The sequence below is a fragment of the Lepeophtheirus salmonis genome, chromosome 6 (assembly GCF_016086655.4).
Source record: "Lepeophtheirus salmonis chromosome 6, UVic_Lsal_1.4, whole genome shotgun sequence".
Lineage (NCBI taxonomy): Eukaryota > Metazoa > Arthropoda > Copepoda > Siphonostomatoida > Caligidae > Lepeophtheirus > Lepeophtheirus salmonis.
This window is the reverse complement of record NC_052136.2, coordinates 354,764-379,058: the sequence shown is the minus strand read 5'-3', so window position 1 is coordinate 379,058 and position 24,295 is coordinate 354,764. Positions and strand designations below refer to the sequence as shown.

Sequence of the window (24,295 nt, the reverse complement as noted above, 5' to 3'; positions counted from 1 at the left end):
TTCAAAATCCCATTTGGTCCAGAATTTAGGTATTTTGAGGAGTATGTAAAAGTAATCTCTCAAAAGGAAAGACCTCATCAATTTTCAGAGGGGAAATACATGGTTTTTATTGTTTTTTATGTATGTACGTACGTAAGTAATCCTAAAATATAAAAAAAATAGACCGACAAAGCTTGATTCCCTTACAAACAATAGTTTTATTATTCGGATAAAAAAAAACATTTTCTCTTTTTGTACCTTTGGACAAATAGAGAAAATGTTGTGCATAGAAATTCTAGTTTGTACAATGACTGTTCCTTTATTGATCTTATTGATGTGTACCACAAGATAAGACAACCCTGTAAAGTTGATATTCGGAAGGACTGGCCCCAAGGGCTGATAGGAACGGTATTAAGACTGGACTGGACCAAATAAATAATTAGCGAAACAGCACTAATCTCGATATGCGTTAAGGGGTTAATGAGAAAATAGGTCTACTCTTTGGTACAAAATTCGTAGTTGATCAATTCGAAGAGTTACCCAAAGCAAAAAATATCTCTCATTCAACATATAACATTAAATTAATCAGTATGTTTTTTTGGTTCATCAAAAAAAAAAAATATTTTTTATAAAATCCTATTTTGATGGCTCCAATCTACTTAATCCAATTTTATCAAACCCACAATAGGCTAGCTAAAAAATAAATTTCCATCTTCTATAGCATGAAAAAAAAAAAAAAGAAGATTTTTCTTTGTCTTTTTCCCTCTTAATTTTTTATTGTCGAAAAATATGTCAGCCTCATATAACCATTTGTGTTCTATTATACTTTTTAGATCCTCAAAGATATTTTATTTCGAATAATTTGTTTAGAGTTGTATAAAATATGATCTACAAGGCGTGCTAGATTTTTTGTAGTTGGCAACCTCAGCAGTGTTTTTTAAAAAAGCTGTTATCATTGAAGTTTATAAAACATATTGTTGCTAGTATGCTAAAAAAAGAAACAACATGATAACCCTCCCAATTTGAATCCTGTTTGGTCAGAGGAAATAGAGCTTTTTATCCACTCTCAATCTAGACTGTCAAAGCAAAAAAAGAAAAAGAAATAATACTTGTATATAGTAGCTAGCCTTCTGTATTTTTCGGTTTGCCAATTGTTAATTATTATGAATGGCACAAGCGTTTGGTTCAACTCATATTGTACAAGAAAAAAAGGGAAGTACTTTATATAAAATTAAAAAATATATATGTATATGTAATGCTTTAGCTAAAGTAAATGAGCTAAAGTACACACTGGCTCATCAAATTATATAAAACAAATCTGAGCCTGTTAATATTTTATTTTAATTCTTGGGAGAGAATGTCTTTGTGTTGACGTCACATGGGTGTGCTCATGAAAAAAGGAGAGTAACGGCAATAATTTATTAAGGAGTTTTCTTTAGTGATGAAAATCCTAAGTATAATGGGCATGTTAAAAAACAAACAAACTGAAAATCAACATTCTAACCATGACAATTTGAAGAATATTTTAGAGGAGAGAAAGAATAATATTAATAATTCTCATGACGTTTCATTAGATCAGCTGTGGTAAGAGAGGAAGGAGAGAAGGAAATAAACTAGGACTTACAATTATAACTCCTCAAGAAATCCTCAGGGTTACGCTCCGTCTTTTATGAGCATGTACGAATGTCCAATCAGGTTTTGAACAAAATTGAATCCAGAAAAAAAACCCCATTTCTTTTAAAAAATTTACAGGATTTACAACTCTGGTTATCTTCTATATTATTAAAGCAACATTTGTATGTTCGTCGACTCTAATAACTCCTGGCCATGTTGGGTACTACTAGCCCTCGTAATAAATAACCTCAAACTAACATCCTCAAGTTCACCAACATATATATTTAATAGAATGTAGGATTACGAAGACTTTGACCATTTTAACATTCGTAATTCGTGTTTATTCAGGAGAGACGGAGAGGTACATTGAAGATGTATCATCAATAATGATGTAAATCCACTGTGGTTTTTAGCTGGCCCATTAATTTTTAATAAGGAGGGAGCGTAACACTGAGGATTTGTTGTGGAGATATAATTGCAAGTCCTTGTTGGACTCGGAGTATAATTGGGGATCGACGTTGGAGTAATTCTAGAAAGTATCTTTATTTATTTACTTTTCTCCTTCGTCTCTTGCCACATCTGATTGTAGACGATCTAATGAAACATCATGATTATTCTTTCAATCCTCCAAAACATTACTCAAATTGTCGGGGTATCATTGCTGATTTTCGGTTTCTATTCTACAGGGGATTTTCCTCATAATTCATCAACAAACCCTCAGTATTACTCTCATGAGCAAACACACCTAAATTGTTTTTCCTTTTCATTTTTTTCAATAATAGAAAATCGCAAAGTACACCAAAAGACGTCTTATCTTTTATTCTGTCAAAAACAAACTAACGATACAAAACAGCTGATATTGTCAACATACGTTGTGGAGATGTGGTCCACCATAATATAAATATAAATTTGAGAATCGAATGAGAATTGAAATCGGTCATAGAAAATAAAGGTTTTATTTTATTACCCTCGTATATTCAATTATCTAGCAATAAGTTAAAAACTTTTGCTTTCAAAAGTCAGATTGCAGACCTTTAAAAATGTTGAGACACATATTTCTGACACAATTATTTCTTATCTTATTCTTTGAGTATTACAAAGACTTCACAACTTCCCCTTTCACAAAGGATCTTTAGTCCAATCATTAACTTGTATGTGTTTTTTTTAAACATATGTTTATTTATCATACATAATATATATTAGAGTGGTTCTTCAATTATTATTTTTTAGAAAGTTGGGAAAGGAAATAAATATAGTTGTGGAAAAATATGACTTAGAACACGTTCGTTACTTTTTTTTACAGTTGCAATCTGAATATGATTTTATATTAGCTAAATATCCCAAATTTCCGGTATCTATTGCTACCAGGGTACCTCTCAAGACCCTAAAGCCGCCATCCTTTTAGTCTTGTAAACAGAACTCTGGAAATACTATACGCCCTTCATGATCTCCTTGCCACTCACTTGGCTGTGGAGCAAAAAAAGACATCCTTTCCCTATTCAACCCATTACCAACATACTTTTGAAAACTTTTGAATGTTTGTTTATTAACCAGAGTATTTTTTTAATATTTTAATAATACGATTGTACCTCGCACATTGTAAGTCTGAGTCCTAAAAAAACATAGCAAACCCCGGAGTCTAAGTCCGGGTCCTGGTTCTTATATATTTGTATTTTTATGTAAATATTATACTTATAGCTTCATACGAAAAAGAACAAAAACATTCTAATATAATTTAATCCAACTTCCAAGACTTTTTAATGAGTTTGAGTGGAAATTGTTTATCTTTGACAATGGTTGATTCAGCAAAGATAGAAATAATAATATTATCTTTTTTAACTTTTGTGATATAAATCTATGTTGATATGGGTTTTTTTGTTTTTGTGGAGGAATAAACAAAACAAATATAAAAGGTTGTGTCTTAAGCAAAAAATACTAGATTTTATTAATGTGACTCATATATAAGAATTTCCCTTCCTTTAGATCTTATTTAATTTTTGTTAAACTCCCCTTCTTTTGTGTCAGATGGAAAAGTAATCATTTATATTAATGTATATTATATGTCTCTGGTTTAGCGTAGTGTTTTTATAATATACATACATATACATGAACCCCAGACTAAGTGGATTAAAGGATTACACTTGTCATCCCTAGAGATGTGTAAAATATGACTTGCTCCTATGTTAAGAAGAAAAAAAAAACTTAAAGAAAATTTGAAGAATGTTGGCTATTGTCCTCATCGATTTCTAGAAAGACTTGAACTCCATTAACTGCAAACCAGGGGGTCCATTGAAATCTGAACACTTTGTAATTCAATAACTTATGAAAGTTGAGTGATGGAAATTAATTCAAATTTCGATACATTAAAGCATAAACAATGCGTTGCAAAACAAAACAGTCCTGAGCTCTCTAGCTTACATATAAGTCGAGAAAATGACACTTGAGCATGATTGACCAATTTCCATTCGTGCACTTCAAGTAGTTGGGAGTCTCCAGAACCATTTTCTACGCCTTTAGCAAGTCCAAAACGTTGGAAAGGAAGAAGGGCTCTGTCAAAACGCCAAACTGGCCCCGTAGGAGTAAAAGAGAACAACTTAGACCAATTCCCTCCAGTCCATCTCAGGGTTTGACACTAGATTGTCCAGAGAACCATTAAAAAAATTGCTGGAAATAGCCCTTGTAGGGTGGAGATGCCACTTTTGACACCAGGAGTAAAAGAACCACATCTACTCCATTTTAAATTAGTCTCTTACATTCTTTCGAACTCTTTTTGACACTTTTGGCTCCCTTACTGCCCTGATGCCAATCCCTTCGACTACATCTTTTGAAGAAGTCGCTTGGTGTTAGATCTGGTAAATAAGGCATATGTTAAAGCAGTTCAACCATAATTCCTGAATTTTGTCCATTTTTGAAAAAAAACACTCACATCAACACACTCAAATGACCCTTACATAACAACTGCTCGTCCAAAATGGCTGAAACTTTGGTGGTGACTAACTGTCATAGTACATATGATATCTCGCAGTGATCCAAGAATCCCTTTTGTTTTTTCTTTATGTTCCTTTAATTGATCAAATGTAGTTGTACTGACTCAATCAAAGTTATCATTTTAGTATTGCATTTGCCCATATGACCTAGGGATTCAAGTCCGTATTCATAATGCATAATCATTTCAAAAGTCCTACTTGTCGATGATTCTTACTGGCCTCTATAAGTGAGTTGGAAAATAATTTTATCTTTTAGAGAAATTTGTGAAAAAGGGAACCCTTTTTTTGTTTACGGATAGACTCAATAAGTAACATACTACATAGTCCTCGCCTAAGGCAGTTTTTATTTATTATCTATGTATGACTAATCAAGTTCTGATAATAAAATGCTGATTTTATATTGAAAAAAAAAAAAAAAATTATCGATATATACATATATATTTTTACAGATCAATTTATATCTTGTACAACTATTAATTAATACATATGATTTATATAAAATAAAAATTAATAGCTTAGCTTAATATTTTAGAAGCAGGAAGAGTACTCCCAATTTGAATACTTTTTATATTCAATAAATTAGATTAGTATATTTTTAATATATGTAAGTAACCTAATTAACTATTTATATTGAATTTCCTTACCTTCGACCTCCAGTTCCGTCATGATTTGAGAAATCTCCTCCTTGGATCATAAATTGAGGTATAACACGATGAAATGTAGATCCAGCATAGCCAAATCCCTTTTCTCCGGTGCAAAGGGCGCGAAAGTTCTCTGCTGTTAGGGGGACAACGTCCATTCGAAGTTCAACTTCTATTGCACCGATATCTTTGGAGTCCGCTGAAATGTCCAAACGACAATGAGGCCGCTTGGCAGTCCCTATACAACAAATTTAAATAAATATTAAAAGATAATAAATATATGTGAGCACGAAATATACACATTAATATTTGGTGGGTGAAAAAATAATTTATTGTATTTCCCGGCTCTTTTTTTAAATTAATGATATCTTGTTCCTTATTAGTCACATCAGATCATACGATAACGTGCTGTAAGGTTCTGATTTTAAACTCTAAACTCTTAATGAACAGTAGTGCACTTGGCCGTTTCAGTCGTGAATTATTGTGCATCGAGTATGAAGGTCTCAAAGGAAGAAATTCGCTGAATTTGCATTTTTACTGCCTGAAAGGGAAAAACCCATCTAAAGCGACCAAGAAAATTAGCAATTTAAAAATGCTAATATTATTTTGGTTCATGTTGCACAGAAGTGGTTCAAGCGGTCCCCCCCCCCACTCAATTCTGCCCATATATCATATAAATATTTTTGAGATAAGAAATATTATATTATAATTCATTTGTGGATATGTTACGTTTTGAATTAAATATAAACGCTGGCATGTTCCAATAAATCTTGTTTGGTTTTATTAAAGAGTGTTCTAAAGACTAAAGTACTCATAAGTTATCCCAGCATATTAAATTTTTTTTTCCTCAAATTCTTATAACTATTCTTTCATTATTGAGTAGGGAACACGCCATAACATTGGGTTTCCAATAAGAGGTCTTATTTTGAATACCCCACTATTTTGGTAGATCTTGTCACTTTTGAAGCTCTAATTTGTTAACACTTGACAGGTACAAACTACACCATAAATAAAATTGGAACGATACACACTTCAACAATGCTTTGAAATTATTAAAATTCACTATAAAAAAATCATTTTCACTGTTGAGTGCCATTTTAACCTCGATGGCTACGTCAACAAGCAAAACTGTCGCATCTACATCTTGGAAAATCCAAGATGTAGTATTGAAAAGCCTGTCCATTCTCAACGTGTAACTGTTTAGTGCGGTTTCTGGCCCGGCGGGGTTATTGTACCTTTCTTTTTCGAAAATAAATTGGAACAACAGTGAAAGTGAATAGATTGCATTAGAGAGAGATGATTTTTATGGCTGGAATTGGATGGTATTAATCTGGACAACTTTTTTTTTAACAAGACGGCAGGCCGAGCCACAAAAGCAACGAAACCATCGTTCTTTTACAGGAAAAGTTTCGGGATCCTGCTATCTTTCGAAGATGTGATCGCAATTGGCCACCAAGATCTTGTAATTTAACACCTTACGACTTCTCCCTTTGGGACCACGTGAAAGATAAGGTCTACAGCAACAGCCCAGCGTCGATTACAGACCTCAAAGATGGAATTCGTGTAGCGTATGAGGTCATACATCAGCCACTATGCGATTTGTTGATGGCATAAAAAAGGATATGGTTTCTTTAAGCCTAGTAGTGGCGGCCAAACATCCGATCATTTATCTCAAAAAGGTCATTTTTCCTTGAATATCAAAATATTTCCTTTTATAAGCTATAAGTATTATTGTTGTGAATAGCTACGTGTGAGTGTGACAAGTTGAAGATTTCCAGGGGAGTTATCTTTGATATTATTAAAGATAAATTTATCTTTTAGACTACGTCTAATTACTGCGGCAATTATGTGTACTACCGCTAGTATTTGATCAATCAAGAAATTACTTAGAAAATTGAGCAGTATCTGGGTGGGGTAGATAAACACCCCATGAAGTAACACATGGTTAATAATTGAGAGTGTAAACGTAAGAATATTATGTTGTATGAATATAAGTGTCATTCCTTGATCATGAAATATATTCCATCTAATATCCACGGCAGCCAATTAATCAAATGAAACATACTAAAGCGTTTCCTTATTCTTGAATGGTTTATTATAATTCATATTATTTGCTTAGATAATGGCAAAGATGTGGTGCTTTTATCAATCTTCATGTGTACATTGAAAGAGATTTAATATAATTATTTTTTGTTATTTCTTTTATTTGATCTATGTCTTTACCGTAGGATTAGAGTGTAAAAATATAGTCCTTTTAGTAAATATCCATATGCGTTATGTTTAAAAGGGATTTTACAATGATATAATCATTAGAGTTGTATAAAATATTAATTGAGAATGTGAGATTTTGTATAAGTTTTCAAAAAGAAGAGTTTTGATATTTTGCAAATATGTTTTTCATTATTTTTTTATTTTTGAGGAAGAAACATTTTAGTATTTAGTAATCACTAGCATGTGTTTTTATGAAAGACAGAGAGTAACAATAATGATTGGTTAGGGGGTGAATGTCCTTGTTAGTCATGAGTGGAGGTGTACGGAAATTTGTCCTAGAAAGTGGGAGGATCTTTATCTAGTTTACAATCTGATAGGTTTTTATATTCTCCAAAATTGTTATCATTAATATTCAACTGTTGAAGGACGATAGGACGATTTCAAAAACAAATATCGATACCAAATCCTATGCGATTCTAGTAAAAATTCCCGATGAAGATTTCCATTCTTTAATATTTGAAATAATAGTTTAAAAATTACTATTTAGGTATCAGGAGTGTCCAAATTATTATACTTTTTTGGGGGAGGGAGTAATTAAAAAAAAAAAAAAAATCCAAAAATTCTCTTTATTTGAAACAATTTCAAATATTAAATTTAAAAAAAAAAATTTAAATTTACAATTTGATATTTAAAAAGAATTCCAAAATCCACAGCTATTCACCAAAAATTAAATATTTTAGGGTAAAATTTCTAAAATCTACAAGTGTTCTCAAAAAAAAAAAAAAAATATTTGGCAAAAAATTTCAAAAATTAAATTTTTAATATAAGTTTAAAAAAAAAAATCAAATATTATATATTCTGGAGAAAAACTTTAAAAATATATAACTATTAACAGAAAACTAATTTTCTTGAAAAAAAAAATCGAAAAATTAAATTAAATCTCAAATATTATATTTTCAACTAAAAAGCAAAAATTCATTTATTTATTATTAATAGCTTATAAAAGTAACAAATAGTTAAATACCAGTAACATATAAGAATGAGAATTGCATATTAAATATTATTTTCCTGATCCCGAATACAAAACAAACAAATATAAAACACCCGATTATCCGATTCCGATGAATGATTTTTCATTAATGCGGAATTAAAAATGAAAATAAACAAACCAAATTAACGACCTAAAACATCGGTTTGGGCATTTTAAAAGGCGGAGAGTAATCCGGAGGATTTTTTGCGGAGTTATAATTTGTACTTTCTTTTGCCTTTTTTATCAAAACCTACCCCATCCTCATATTGTATGAGTAGTAAATATGGTTTTCGATTAATATAGAGTCGGATCAGCGACTCTAACGGGCCATCTTCTCAAAAAATTATCCTGATGAACTTCCCGGATCCTCATTTCGAATTCCGGCGTCCAGGCACAGTCACTTCAACCTTAGTTCGCATTTCTGTGGCCTCAAAATCACATTTAGAGGCCCAAAATTCCCTCGTATCTTGCCAACAAACGTCTCTCTGAATCCCAGTGTTCGAGCAATTGTTACATTGTCGCTTCCGGTGGTGCGAATTCCAAAGGAGGGCTCAGTGCTTTTTCCAAATATTTGGACAATGAATTCGTCAATTGAATCCATTTTTTCAACTGGTACAAGTTTGAACAAACTATCGAACAAAAAACCACCAACGTGGTAACATAGATAGCTTGTATACACTGTTTCTTCAGCTAGCGATATATTGTCATTAAAAATCTACTGATAAAAATTTATTTGTAATTTTGTATAATATTGTAACCGTAGGATATGAATCTGCTGTCAAACAAAACAAATATTATAACGGATACAAAAGCATCGAATCCTTTTTAAAATATTGGATCAATCGGAATATTCTATTCATAATTGTATCATGAATAGTGTTGAATCGGTCTAAAAAGATTGCCACCCATTCAGTCCGGTCCTCATAAAATTTGTAAGTTCTAGGACCGGTCATTATCGGTCTTTTATATTAATTACAAAAGCTCTAATTATGTAGGTACTAGTAACTAGGTCATTTAGTAGTTGAAGTTTCATCATAATTCATAAACTCTTTCAAAGAGACAAGATATCTGAAGATAAATGTAGAAAGTGTAGTACTAGATCGTATTATTATACGTTCTAGCTACCAATCAATATTTTCTAAGTTCTTCTATTCTTCAAACTTAGCTAGGGTTGAAGAAAATAGAAAATATAGAAAGAACTGTAGTACTGAAAGACCGAGGTATCGGTCCTTAGGACCATTAAATGGTAATAAAGATAAATAAAAAAAAGATCAAAGACACAAGATACTTGTAGTTAAAAGTAGGAAGTGTAGAGTTAAAACTTATAATAATAGATTCTAGATATCCTTCCTTATTTTCTTCATTTTTATATTATTCAATACTAGCTATCAGTGAAGAATAGCTCTAGGACTGAAGGACCGACGTATTGCTCCGTATTACCGTTGAATAATAATAAAAAATCGAACCGGTAATAAAAAAGACTGATGGGGCAATCAGTTATAGGACCAATCCAACACTAATTGTGAATAATTTTTCTCCCTATTCTGTCATTTGCAATAAAGATTTAAGGTTTTAACTTTGAAAATGACAACGATAGGGGTATATCGATAATCTTAAAAAATGTGTGTTTTTTTTCTTTATTCATCATTATGGACTTTGACATATCTTTTAGCTTTAAAGGAAAAAACTTAATTTTTACTTTTCAATAGATCATTTTAACTTTTTTTTAAATATATGATTTGATTAATCATATCCACTCAAATCAATTCAATCTGTTTAGTAATTGAATCTACTATGTTTGTAATATTTATTATAATTTTCTAGTATAAGGTCTTGTAAAAATGAATACATTTTTTAAATGGATTTACATTTTAATTTTTATACCCTTAATCTTGATCTTCTTTGCAATCAAAAGAATGCTAGCATGACGGTTGGAATCGAACATTTCCATTATTTTGCTTGCTAGCCCTTTCTTTTTGGGCGAGCAGGGGTGTGGGCCTTGAGTCCCCCCCTAAAAGTTTCTGAATCTCCACATTTTTTTTCTCATATCTAACATATGTTTATAAGTCTGTTTTCGATGCTATCCCACATGGAATCAAAATGATCAAACAGATCCGTCTGAAATTTAGCAAGGACACATATTAAATAACCAAAATTGTCCCTCTTATACCGGTTTACATATAGTATAAACCGATTACACTTATATAACGCAAGATACATATTACTAAAGCCATCTATTGGAAAAAATAATAGATTCCTTTTTGTTACATCTATTATTTTATGTTGAATGTTATGAGGGACAAGGGCGTAGATAGACTTTTAGTCATGGAGGGGGTCTACACCATGCCCTAATATTCTAGACTTATATGGGTATATGTTTTTTTAGATGTACATGAAGAAAAGATCATTATTAGATGAGGCCATGATGTTATTAGACGGCAAATTATTTTAACTAAATGTAAATTGAAATAAAAGAAAATCTAGAGAATATTTTTTTACCAAATAATTTTGGAAGTAAAAAGTAAAGAATAATATACTTAAAGAACAACAACAAAAAAAACTTACCTCCTTTAGATGATGTCTTCTTAGCCTTACGATCAAATTTGCAGGTTTTGGTCATGGTTTTGACTGGTGGACAAGCCATGTTTTTACCCTTTGTTTTGATCAGCTGAAGGATTTTTCTCATTACGTTATCATGGGATTCTAAACAAGAAGTCCATGCCACATTTTTGGCCTTTTCATAGATACATTTGCCTAAAAAGATAAAATATTCTGTTAATTATTTGGCAATTCTTAGAAAGTAAGATTTACGTATATAAATATTATTGCTGAAAATGTAGTCGTCCTGGAGGCTAACGTTAGGTACCTTAGAGCCCACTTAATCAAAAAATATTTTATGCAATAATTTTAAATGAGCGTTGTGGTCTCTGGCTTCATTAAAACAAGTGAAAATTTGCATACACAGGATATAATTTGCATAAGAGATATTATAACTTGTACAAGTAAAGAAGAAAAGTCAATCTTCAAACGCCGAATGCAATTATTTAACTTTTTCTAGTAATAATGTACGAAAAAATTATTAACATAGTACATTTTTAACATAAAAAATTATACCCTTGTATACAGGGTTGTCCAAGTAAATCTGGAACCCCTTCAACTGCATCCTAATGAATAAGGGAAACAAGTAGAGGTTTGAAATTTTATTTACAAGTTTAATAATACAAATACAAAAAAAAATTAGTCAATATGTCTGCCATCTTCACCAATCATTCATTCAATACGAGAACGAAAGGATTTTCAGGCCTCGACCTTGATGGGAGGCTTTTAAGGAGTCAATGCTCTTGTTTGAATTGACGAGACCTTCCTCTCTAACTCCCTCTAAAAGAAGTAATCCATGGGATTCATATTGGGTGAGTTAGAGGGGCAGTTCTCTTTGGCCAACCGTTCTGGATGATGTGGGATCGGTCGACAGTCCATAGTTTTTCATTCAAAAAAATATGATTTGGTTACTATGAGACTTCAAATTATCCGCAATTTTTCGTCCATGGGTAGCCCATGTGGCTTTCATTTTTTCTCTAAGGATATATATCTTGTAGAAACGGTATATACTACATCCTCAGGTCAGTGTATATGTCCTTGGAGACTGTTGCACAGCTTAGTTGGCACTTTTTGGGCAGAATGGAGTATCAGAGATGCCTTCGCGGACCTTTTCAAGCCTACAATGAATCTAGGAGCGGTTTTTTTATCACTCCGGGACTTGTAGGATTTCCTTATATACGCTCCCTCCTCCTTCAAGGGGTTGAAGACGTCGTAGACTGTGTTCCTTGGATAACCGAATCTCTTTCTTATGTACGCTGGACTGCGTACCGCGAAAGACAGTTTGATGATGATGTTCCTTTGTGGTCTCCTCCATCGTAAATACTTGTTTTGACTAAAATAATCGATTTAAATACTTTCCATATTGTTTAGGATTTAGTTAAAGATGGTCCAGATTTACCTAGACGACCCTCAACATACAGCCGAGTATTTCATGCCTCCAATCCTAACGACTAAACATCCTGTAGGCACCATGATGCTTGGAACTGTCGCTTTAGATGGGAAGAGCATGCCAGAATAATTACGGATAGGAAAAAAAGGACATAAATTTAACAAAATAATGAGTTGTTAATAAATTTTAACTTTAAAAAGCTAATTACTCTACGTGGTCAGGACTCAATTAATTTGTGGTTGGCTCATGTTAAAGTTTGAAACCCCTTTTTTATTAGATATTTAAAATCAACATACTCGTCCTATGCCTCTTATCTAATTTTAACTTCCTCCCTGCTAAAAAAAAAACATGCGACACTCACAAAAGGCTAGTTTATATTATTTTACTGGTTCGGCCCACATGATATCAAATAGTATTGAATCGGCATTATTGAGTTGATGTCGATAACCGATTCCAATGCATTGCATCAAATTACTGAAAAAAACTATTCATATTTGGCCTAAATTACATAATTATTACTATCTTTGTTAACGCGTTATATTTTAATCAAAAATATTGGACTTTTTTTTACAACATTTATTATATATTTTCTACATTATATATATACTGATGAAAACTAAAACAATTTTCTTTTCCTAGAACTAATTTATTTTTTTTACAATGTATAAAAAAACAAAAAAAACATATCAGATATGTGAGTTACTTAATTGTTTATACACTGAATAAACCAAACTTTAATCCCTAAATTTTTTCGTTTTTCTTTTGTTTTTCTTTAAATAACTTTAGGTTACCAGGTTTTAGAAGGATAGTTATTTTATAAAAAATGCAAAATTAGATTTAAAAAGAATCTTATTTAATAGTTGTGAATGATTAATTGATTAACTAATTATTTATTGACGAATTTGTAAAGGTTTTAAAAGGGTTTATTTTTCTGGATTAAATTCGGTTCCAATTAATCAATTTGGACAAACTGCATCAGTTCAATGTTCATGTATAACACAAAAGTTTATAGCAGATATTTTAGCTCTCTTAAATCCTTATCCTTTGTGTTATGTGTATTCCAATATTTTTTATATATTGAAGCAGTTCACTGATTTTCATAGATGCACCAATAAAATATCTTTAGCCAACTTGCAATGAGTTTAGTTTTATATCACCATGTATTGGCAATATATATTTTCGACGGTAAACAAACTTAATTCGCTACTCCTACGCATAATGGTAACTTACTATATTTGCAAGAAAACTTTAGAATCCTTCTAATACTTTCATCACAGGATTGCACATAAATGTTTAAAAAGGGTGTAATTGACATAGCTCATAGACATCGAATCGGGAGAAATTATTCTCCTTAACTCAATGTGCGTAGGTTTGCACCTCGGTCATTCCTAGAGAAAAGAAATATACTATGTGTATATCGACTTCAAGGAAGATTCCAAGGTCAGATGGATGTAATGTAATACTATCAATTTTAATCAGTTCACCACTTACTAGCCAATAAAAGGAACATTAAAGAAAAGAAAGGTATGTTACGGCACACTGTACATATATTTTAATATTAAAGTATAATAAAACAATTTTCTTTTTCAAAGGCCATCATATGGGTGCCAAAAAACCTTATTTTAAATTAATGCATTAAATTAAAGTTAACATTATTGGATATTTAAAAAAAGAAAAAATAGTGAGTTAACATAAAAGCAATATTGAATAAAAATTGAAAAAAGAGAGAAGTGTGTAATATGGTCTTTTATATTATAACAGGTATAGCCTGAATTATAGATTTATTTTGATCAATTATAGGGTTTAAAATCAATTTTATGTGAGGAGTTGAGATACTTAGCAGGGGCGTCCGCAGGAGGTAAGCTGGACAGTCTGTATACTATATAATATTTTTTTACTAGAAAATATATTTTTTAATTTAATTTTTTGTAAAAAGCTATTGATTTTGAATTTTTTTACAATTTTTTTTAAATTTGTTGTAAATAGCTGTTGATTTTTGTCCAAAATTTTTACATTTGTGTTTGAATAGCTGTGGATTTTTGAAATTTTCTCTCAATAAATCTAATTTTTATGATTCTATTTTTCAAATTTTTTTTAAAAGTTTTTTTTCCCCAAAAATGTTAATTTTATGTGAACAGCTGTGGATTTTTGATTTTTTTTATATATGTTTATTTTTCTTTCTTTCAAAAAAAAAATTAATTTTTTTATTCTTTTATCAAAAAAAAAAAAATACAAAAATTAGGCTCCCTCAAGATATAATCCTGCAGACGCCTCTCCATAAAAATATTAGGTGTCCCTTTTCATAAAGAAGCAATAAATTTTTAATTATTTTAACCTAAATAATTACCTCCGCCAACGAAGTTATAGTTGATGATTCCGCCTCAGTTCGCTTGTTTGTAATCAGGATTAGTGAAAGTTATGATCTATTTCCCTGAAAACTTAGTGGGAAGGTTATATATGTTAACCGTAAGGCAACATTCAATTTTGAGAGGTCAAAGGTCAAGATCCCATAAAATGTTTAGATTATAATTTTAACACAGGATTCCAGATAAAGTTAAAAAATCGATTTTAGTGACACAATGAAGGAAGGTTATAAATGTTATCAGTAAGAGGTCATTAATTTTTAAAATGATTTGATTGAGATATTCGCGCACATTAAATTTTGAGAGGTTAAGGTCAAAGTTCAAGGTCACACATAATTTCAAATACTTTGAGGGCCTCGGAGTTTGCATGACGGACACTACAGTCCTTCATCCAACATGCACCTTAATAGATGTAGTCAAGGGGTTTGACATAATGGCTGTAGGGGGACAAAAGTCTGAAAAAAGAGTTCAAAAAAACTTAAAGACTCATTCAAAAGAGTCTTGCAACGGAGGGAGATGTGTTTCTTTCAACAGAAGCCTCTTCACCCTCAAAGGCACTTTCCACCCAGTTTATTTATAGCTCTCTGGACAGTCTGTTGTGAAACCCCTACATCTCCTGCATAAACCCTCATGCACATGAGGGGATTGGCCCTGGATGCTATTTTAACCCTTCTGTACCTAATTAGGCCTTTTTGACAAAACCTTTCTTCCTCCCCTACGCTTCAGACTTGCTGACGGCCTAGACGATGGTCCGGGAGATGCCCAACTGCTAGCTGTGCGTGTATAGAAATTTATCGATCACATTCAAGTTTCATTTTCTCGACTCGTACGTAAGCCATAGAGCTCAGGTTTGTTTTGTTTCGCAACTAATTGTTTATGCTTTAATATATCAAAATATGAATATATTTCAATCACTCAACCTTGCTTAATTATTGAATTTGTAGGCGTTCAGAATACCGATGGAAACCTTGGTATTATATGTCCATCTTCACAATTTTTAAACAATTTTGACGTCTTCAACACTTCATCTTGATAATTAGATTTTAGATCAAATATATATCGGTCAAGGAGAACATCAATGTCGGCAAAAATAAACAATACGGTGTATGTACCTCATTTATTTATATTTAAAGGTGAAATATCCTTGAAGGAAAATGACTTTAAGGCGAAATATTTCAGGTAAAAGTACTAAGAACCGTTATTTGTTGATAACTTTGAGAAAAAATTGTTTCAGGGGTTTACGTTCTGCTGAATGTCCACTCTACTTTTTTTGATAGAAATGAATGAAATTAAATTTATGAAAGATTATAAAAGTTTTTTCCAGGCTCCATTTTGTGTAGCATTACTTTACCTTCCTAAAGTTTGACGTACTTCATAGATATATAGGGTGCTCAATCTATCTGTGCCGCGATAATGTTTTTTTTTTTTTCATAACATAGTTTTCTCTCCAACAAAATGAAAAAATAAAACGAGATTCCGATGCATTTTATATAATATTAAACTTCCAGCATCAATTAAAGTCCCAATACAAGACCATAGGCGCAAGCAAGCCTATGCCATTCGATCTCTTAGCAAATCCTAAAATTCCTTCTTGATCCGACTCATAAGTTTGTCTTTGATGTTGCGGAGGGTTCGGTTGGATTATACTTTGATCACGCTCACATAAAAAAAATCAGATCCAGTGAGTTTGGAAGCCAAAAGTCTGACAAAATGAAGTTATCAAAATTGTCTAGCAACCATTTGATACTTATTAAATTTCGAGGTCTGGCTGGAAGAAAAGTCCTTTAGAGGGCTCCAATTCTCTCCGTACCTGACGAATGAACGTCTCACAGAGATCCAGAGTTCAAGCAACTGTTATGTTTTCACTCCTGACGCAGATTTCAAGGAGGGTTCCATACCTTTTTTAATGTTTGGGACAACAAATTCGTATATTGATTCCATTTTTTTTCAACTGGTGCAAGTTTGAACAAGCAGTCTAGCAAAAAAAGAAATAAACAGCTCCTAAGTACCTACGCTTGCCTTAGAGAGTGCACCAAAGTGAATGCCACCTTATATGCTCTGTATGTATTTTTATCAAACAGAAAGGTGGTAGTCATATTGTCTTCCAACTTTTTAATATCATTGATAGTTCCACTACATATATTCATCCTAATATTTAATATTATTTAAGTATGTATGTGTATATTTTTTTCGATATTTGATAACCCTTAGGCAAAAACGTAGATAGGCTAAAACAGAATCAACATATAATTTTTACTAGAAAAAATAATTACTACTTTATAGTACAATCTTTATTCATATAGCAACAACATCTTATTGGTTCATTGGTTTTCTTACATATTACATTGCTGTTTCCATTAGTGATGTCACGGATCGGAGGTACAAACCAGCTCGCAAATACCTCTCCTGTCAACCTAATAATCTTTTGTACTTGTCTTGTATTTTTATTTTTTTAATTTTCTTTCATTGGTCAGATGGAGTTGCACTGATTAAATATAAGTAATTTACTTCATCTGGCCTAGGAATTTTCTTTGAAATCCATATACATAATGTGTTTTGATATCTCAAGGAATGACCGGGGTGCGAACTTAAGTTCATTGAGTTCAATAGAATACATTCTCCAGAGCTCTTTGTCCATTGAGCTACGTCGATTCCATTATATATCTTAGCTGTTCTCCTCATAAAACATATTTTGAATTGTCCTAGATGCTATGTTGATTTTTTTATTTTAGCATGCCCAAAATGCACGCAATTTTCATATCCAGTGAATGTAGTAGCCCACATTTAATTGTTCAAACTAATGGCAAAAACAGGGAAATAAAAAATATATGTTCCATCCATAGAGCACTCCTTGACTAGAAAACTCAAACAACAATCATAATTATCTCCTTCATGAGGAAATAATTCATCATAATGATTAATTATTTCCCATGTCATGTGAAAATTTATTTTTATATTTTCTTAGACATATTGGGACGTCTTCATTGTGTGCTGCCTACTTATTTTGTGTATTCTTTTAACCTTGAATGCTGCTTCATACTTTGTTGATAACGATGAAAGAATGGTTTAAAAATTACAATCTTTTTATTACAATTCTTTCTTAGAAGTTATGTATATAGAAGATATTAGGGCGGTTGGTTTTTGAACTTTTTTCAAAAATCAAATAGGGCTATTATATTTATTTTTCCTTTTTTTCAGTAGAAAACTTTGACAGGCATTTTTTAAACCGATCAATTTATATCTTCTTTTATGATCTTCTAAGAAGGTGTATATAGTTTTTTTTTGTTTTTTTTTCTAGTCCTATGGTTTTTGAATCGAACAAGGGACGTTTAAGGACATTTTCTGGATGTGCAAAGTAGGAGTTTGTCTTAAATGAGACCGATTTTTTAATTTATTTCTTCAGAGTTGAGATGCTGGTTTGCTTGATTTATTGAAAATAAAAATGGTTTCGATCCGTGTTTGATGTCAAGGAATCTTTTATATGATGGAATGTAGGACCATAGACATTTAAAATCATTTTAACAACTCTTTTAAGCTTCATTAATGGATTTTTGAACGCAAGATCTTAAAAGGGTAGAGGAAGTGATCCTCCATCTTGTATTTTCCACTATTCCTGAAAATTTTCAGGTACATAATGTGGCCCTTTTTGTACAATCTGACAAATCTGAACAAAGTATTGTTGATCTCTTCTAAAACAATTATATAAATATTCGTCTTTGTCTGGTACACTTCCTTTGATAGCCACAAATGTCAGTTTTCCATGCAAAATTTGAAATTTGAGAGCTTTATAAGATTTTGACACTTTTGGTTTAGTTTCATAGTATTCAAATATGTTTTTTTAAAGTTAGTTCATTAATGTAAAGTAAACAAATAATCAACAAAAAAATCCCATAAACCATATGATCAAGAGAAAAAACACAAAATGTAATTGTTACAAATCAATCAAGATCAAATAAAAACTTTCAAAAGGAATGATTTCATGAATTAATTTACTGAGATTTCAAATATTTAAAAACTATGCATGTTTATGCCCAGTTGTATCTTGCTTTATAAAAATTTTAATAATATAAATTGCGGATTCAATAGAAAATCTATAATTGTTTATTTATATTTGTGTGCCCTGTAGTTGCTTCATGAGTTTTAAATTACAAAACGGACAACGTAATAAAGTGGAAAAGATTACAAAGAAATTTAAAAAAATTCATAAAACAATTTTTTTCTTTTCTTATACATTAATTCTTTTTTTAATTTGATTTCATTTTGAAGTACTTTTGGTAGACTGGAACTTTGATAGGATGGAGGGTAACGGTTTTGGATGGTAGAAAAAGCCTACAAAAATTGGGAGGTGATTTCCAAAAATACTAAACACATCTCGTGATCCTTGGTAATTTTGAATTTGGTTTACTTTATAAAATAGCGTACACTCCAAACTGACCACCCTTAGCCTCGATTCTATACCTGAAGGTCTTGCAGGTCTTCTTTACGTATTCTTCCAAAATGTCAACCCACTCCTTTTCTACGGCACCCTTTGGGGCATCTATATTCCAATGAGAGATGGCACAGGCTTTCCTTCGACATTGCCCAGATCCCATTGTCAAGAGTATTCCGGTCTGGTGAGGAAGAAGTCCACAAAAAATAAAAACTTTCAACTTTTATTTTATACGAGATCAGTAATTTCATTCCCAGTGAATTCCTTTCCTGTAAAATTCATTCTTGGACATTTCATAGAGGGATTTTTTTAGTGGATGCCTGGGCAGTGGTAATCGCCACGTGAGATGAGTGATGACTAGTGATGGATGGGAGACGCATAATAATGATTAAATGTGTTTATGGATTAGAAATGACGTCATAATAAATCTTATTAGTAAGTAACAATGGAATTCCCATCCGTGGATGATACTTATACCTTGGGAAATAGAAGTAAATCCCAGTATTAGTCTTCTTCTTCTTCTATTTCCCAAGGTATAAACACCATAAATCATTTACATCCGTCTCCCATCTGTCACTAGTTATCAATGACTCATCACTCATCTCCAGTACCGATTCCCGAGTTCTCAGCTCTCCTTCTACAACCCTACACAAAAACTACAAGTGGGTTAGAAACATAAACCGTATGACTTCACTAACTATCCCTTTTCAAAGCGGGAATGAAATGTCGAGAGATAAATTTTACAGGGACACCTAGCACCTATTTTATAACCACATTATTCCGTACTAGCCGTAATCAAAAATCGAGAGAAGTTGAAAAACAAACCATCCTAATTAAGATACGTAGAAAGAGGAACCAAATATTATATATTATAATAATCCTCTATGTTCTTTGAGGGATATAACTATATAGAAAACCATAGCTACAAGAGAAAAGGATTTTAAAGGAGAAAGTTGTAATATAATAATAAATATATTGATCATAATTTAATATCTTTTAACACAAGTACACATATGTATATTTCATATCCTTACATGGGAGTATATACAGGGTGTTTAAAAGCCATTAAACACATTGATTAAGATACAAATAACCAATGCAGATGCTTAGATCGAACTTCTGGATAAGAGAATGCTAAACTGGGCCACAAAAAGTTGTAGAACATCTTTGTTTTCACTCAAGCTCGGTGGCATCACAACTTTCCGCACTTTTGGAATCACCACATGCGGCGGACTTCTTCTCCAGACACGGACCACTAGGAATACTCTAGAGAAAAGGGTGTGCGCTACTCTTCATAGGAGTTTCAAGTCTCTAGAGGGTGCCATCAAAAACAAGTGGACCAAGCAGCTCAAGTTTGACTACAAAGTCAAGACCTGCAAGGGATTTAGGCCTCGTCTGAGGGCTCACAGATTCTATAAAAAGTTGTTGTGAAGCACTATTTTCAGATGATGAATGCCCTCTCAAAACCTCCCCTTTAAATTTTACTCTAAAAAAATGGAAAATTATATAATGTGTAACTCTAGATAAGATCAACCCTCTACTTTTGTATTCAAACATTCTGAAGATTACTATTTACGAAATTGATTTCTACCATCATCAATTACGGACTCTAAACGAGATCGGAGGGCAGCAAATACTTTAGTAATATAAATCCTGAATATTCTCTTCCAATGGGACTCCACAGAGGCTTTCAGATTAGGGATGTGGTGCGGCGGATTCTAAAGGCCTTTTACTTATTTTGCCACCATATAGAAAAGTCCAAAGTACTCAGATCAGGCGACTGGGGAGGCCCGAAGTATTTCCACAATGTAGTTAACATAAATAAAATAATTTAGATGGAAATTTGCAAATCCTCTTAAATAGTCGCCCTATTGGTGGTCAAAGACTTTTTGAACGCCACGTATGTATGAAATGATGTCGAATAAAAGTTATGTTTTTATTTTTTGTTTTCTAAAGCTGTTATCCCTATGCTTTCACTCTATGGGAGGGAATATCTCATGGTAAAATATTAACTAATGTGTGTGCTCATGAAAGACGATGAGTAACGCTCAGGATTTGTTGGGGATTTATGAGTGTAAGTCTCTCTTGGACTCAAAGTAGAATTGATGTCGGAAACAGAGCCTTTGTTCTATAATTGATAAGGAAGTGGATTTGCATTCATTTTCCTTTGTTCAAAGCAGCTTGTAGGTAATCTAATAATGAAATGGTTAGGATTCCATTTTTAGTTTTAAGTCTTTTAGCCTACCAGCAAGTCATATTTTCTACCACTCTAACTATTATTGTATTAATATTATTGATTGGACGATTAATAGGAATGAAGAATTGATTTATTGAAGTTATAGGTATAAGTCCTTTTGTTGTATTCTTGTCTAAATCTTTCCAAAAAAAAAATTTACTTTTATTTTTGAAGCAGGAATTGAAAAACCATAATGTCAGCCATGAAACGCCATTTTGACGCAAACATCCTAACGTTGCGGGATCTAATGTCCAGTATTTTAAGAACAAAGCTAATGATGTAAAAAAAAAAGCAGGCTTGATTTTGGCTACAAATACCAACAGCAAAATATGGCAGCCATTGAATCTTCAAATTTGGTGGCTCTCATAATCGCCAAAGCCAAGAAAATGCATACCATTTCTGCTGTTACTGTCGAATTATGTTAGGAGCTGAATATGCTAACGAATTGAATACATTATCCTTGTCTAAAACCACCGTCACTATTAATCGGAAAAAAATGAAACGAACCAGGATTAAATCAACTATCGGGAGGAACTCGAAACTTACTTACTTTTATTATATGGATTTGAGAGGTTTTGGGTGTGGAAAATAGAACGGTATGTCATTTTATAGGCAACTATGAACCTCAAGCATCCCCTTCTTTTGATATTTTTTTAAACGGACGAGAAATGTCATCTCAGCTATATTCAAGGCTTAGGGCATCAAATCCTCTTCGTGCAGGTCACACTCAAACAGAGGGGGTCAGGCTGATAGGAATGGCTAAATGTTAAGAAGAGGCTAGACCACAACGAAATTATAGAAAGTAAAGAGGTTTCCACAAAAAAAAATCATCAAAATGCGGATTCCCTCAAGGATATCCATGATCTGGTTCCAAGAGGGTTACAGGCTCACGGCAGTCATGTACATCAACGTTTTCAGAGCCAACCTGCTCTTCTATTTACCCGACGGTAACGTTGTCTTTCAGCAAGATGTGGCCCCGCTCACACTGCAATTATATCTCTTACCTTCTTAGCTTACAGCATCGCTTCCTGGGACAAGAGAATGTGGCCACCATAGAGTCAAGAGGAGGGTCTGTAGCATCCGTCACCCGAACGTTAAAGACATTAAGGCCTCTGTCGACGGATAGTGGACTGTCAGGGACCATAATTTCATTCGCAATATTTGCAACTCTTTTCACAAGAGGCTTGTCGCCATTTGTGAGGCCAATGGCGGAGAAATATAAATAATCAATGTGACATTGGCTATTTATACGATAAAGATTTTTTAAGTGTATAAGAAGACCATTTTCTTTTTTTTCTCCTAGATGTATAAGAAGTTCCCATCCGGTAGTTCTGTTTCCTTGGGGTCACTCCAACTTGGCAAATGTTACCAAGGGGTCACGGTATCAGAAAGGTTGAGAACTGCTGTTTTAATTAATATTTTATTTTTTGAGTATTTTAATTGGATCCGATGAAAAGATTCCAGGACTCAAAATGAGAACAAAGACTTGAGACTACAATTGTACTTGCAATATAAAGTTTTTCTCTCATTTCTACTGTAACTTAATTAATCGTAATCTGAGACATTACTTTATTTTAACAACCAATAGCATTAACTGTTAAAAACAAAATGTTTTTAACCAAAAAAAAAACCTATTCAAAAGAGATTAAATGATAAAGTTGATTCAAACTATTTACATATCCATGTATCAGGTACCTACAATGAGTTTTCTAGAACACAAGAAAAACTTAAGTATATAGATCAAAGGAAGAAAAAAAAATTAAATAAATATGTAAGTTCTAAAAAAAAAACCTTTTTCAAGAATTGAATTGTTTCTGGATTTTTCTACTCAATATACGCGTGTAAGTAAATATATGTTGGTGATGGAGCTGTATATTAATCTATGTTATATTTTGTAAAAAATTACCTAGTCAGTTATATACATCCTTTTGTGAAATAAATAATTTATTTTGTAAAAATACTAAAATGTACAAAATATCAAAAAATACAACGATACCCATATCTCAGAGTAATCTAATTTTTATTTGAAGAATTTTTCAGGCAGGTACTACTTTTTTACAGTGTACGGGAGTAAAACTTTTTTTCTCCAATAGACTATAAAATAAGTTTTATAATTTAAAAAGTTTTTTTTTTTTTTTTCATAGTGATATTAAATACTAAATGTTTCGTTCAATACAGTTTTGAAAATCATATCAGATAGGTGATACCATTGAAAAAAATAAAATATATTTTTTGCTGGCCCGTTAATTTATAATTTGAAATATATAAAGAAGGGATTTTCTTATCCTTACCAGTTGTAGTTATTATTTAATTCCTGTGTAGTGAACATCATCTTCTACATAAACTGAATTATATTCAAAACCTGATTGAACATTTGTGAGTGCTCATAAAGACAGAGCGTAACCCGGAGGATTCGTTGCGGAGTTATAATTGTAAGTCCTTGTTGAACTCAGATCATAATTTGGGGATGGACATTGGAGTAATCCTAGCAAAATGTCCTTGTTTATATCCTTTTCTCCTTCCTCTCAGATCACAGCTGAGCATACTTCTTTTTCTCCTCCTTCTTCAGATTGGCAGGGTTGCCATGTTGATTTTCAATTTCTTTTTTTAAATAGGTCCTTTCTATACTTGATTTTCATCTTATGGTATGATCCTCATTGTTCATACACAGAACAGACCGAATTTAGCTACATTAACTCCTGCAGATTTCTCTTTTTTTTTCCAACTTTAAATTACTTTTCATTCGGAGGTTTTAGAAGGATAATTAGTTTATACAAAAAGATACAAAATTTAATTGCCCACATATCATACTTTATG

General features: G+C 32.1%; 1 protein-coding gene across 1 annotated transcript in view; it reads right to left on the bottom strand.

Moving 5' to 3' along the window:
* The window catches only part of LOC121120521 (peptidyl-prolyl cis-trans isomerase F, mitochondrial), an 82,685-nt gene that overhangs the window by 15,235 nt on the left and 43,155 nt on the right, over positions 1-24,295 (bottom strand). Inside the window, exons 3-4 of the mRNA XM_040715403.2 lie at positions 11,028-11,216; positions 5,225-5,459 (exon numbers count right to left, since the gene is read on the bottom strand). Coding sequence (XP_040571337.1) covers positions 5,225-5,459; positions 11,028-11,216 — 424 coding nt within the window. The remainder of the gene's footprint in view (positions 1-5,224; positions 5,460-11,027; positions 11,217-24,295) is intronic.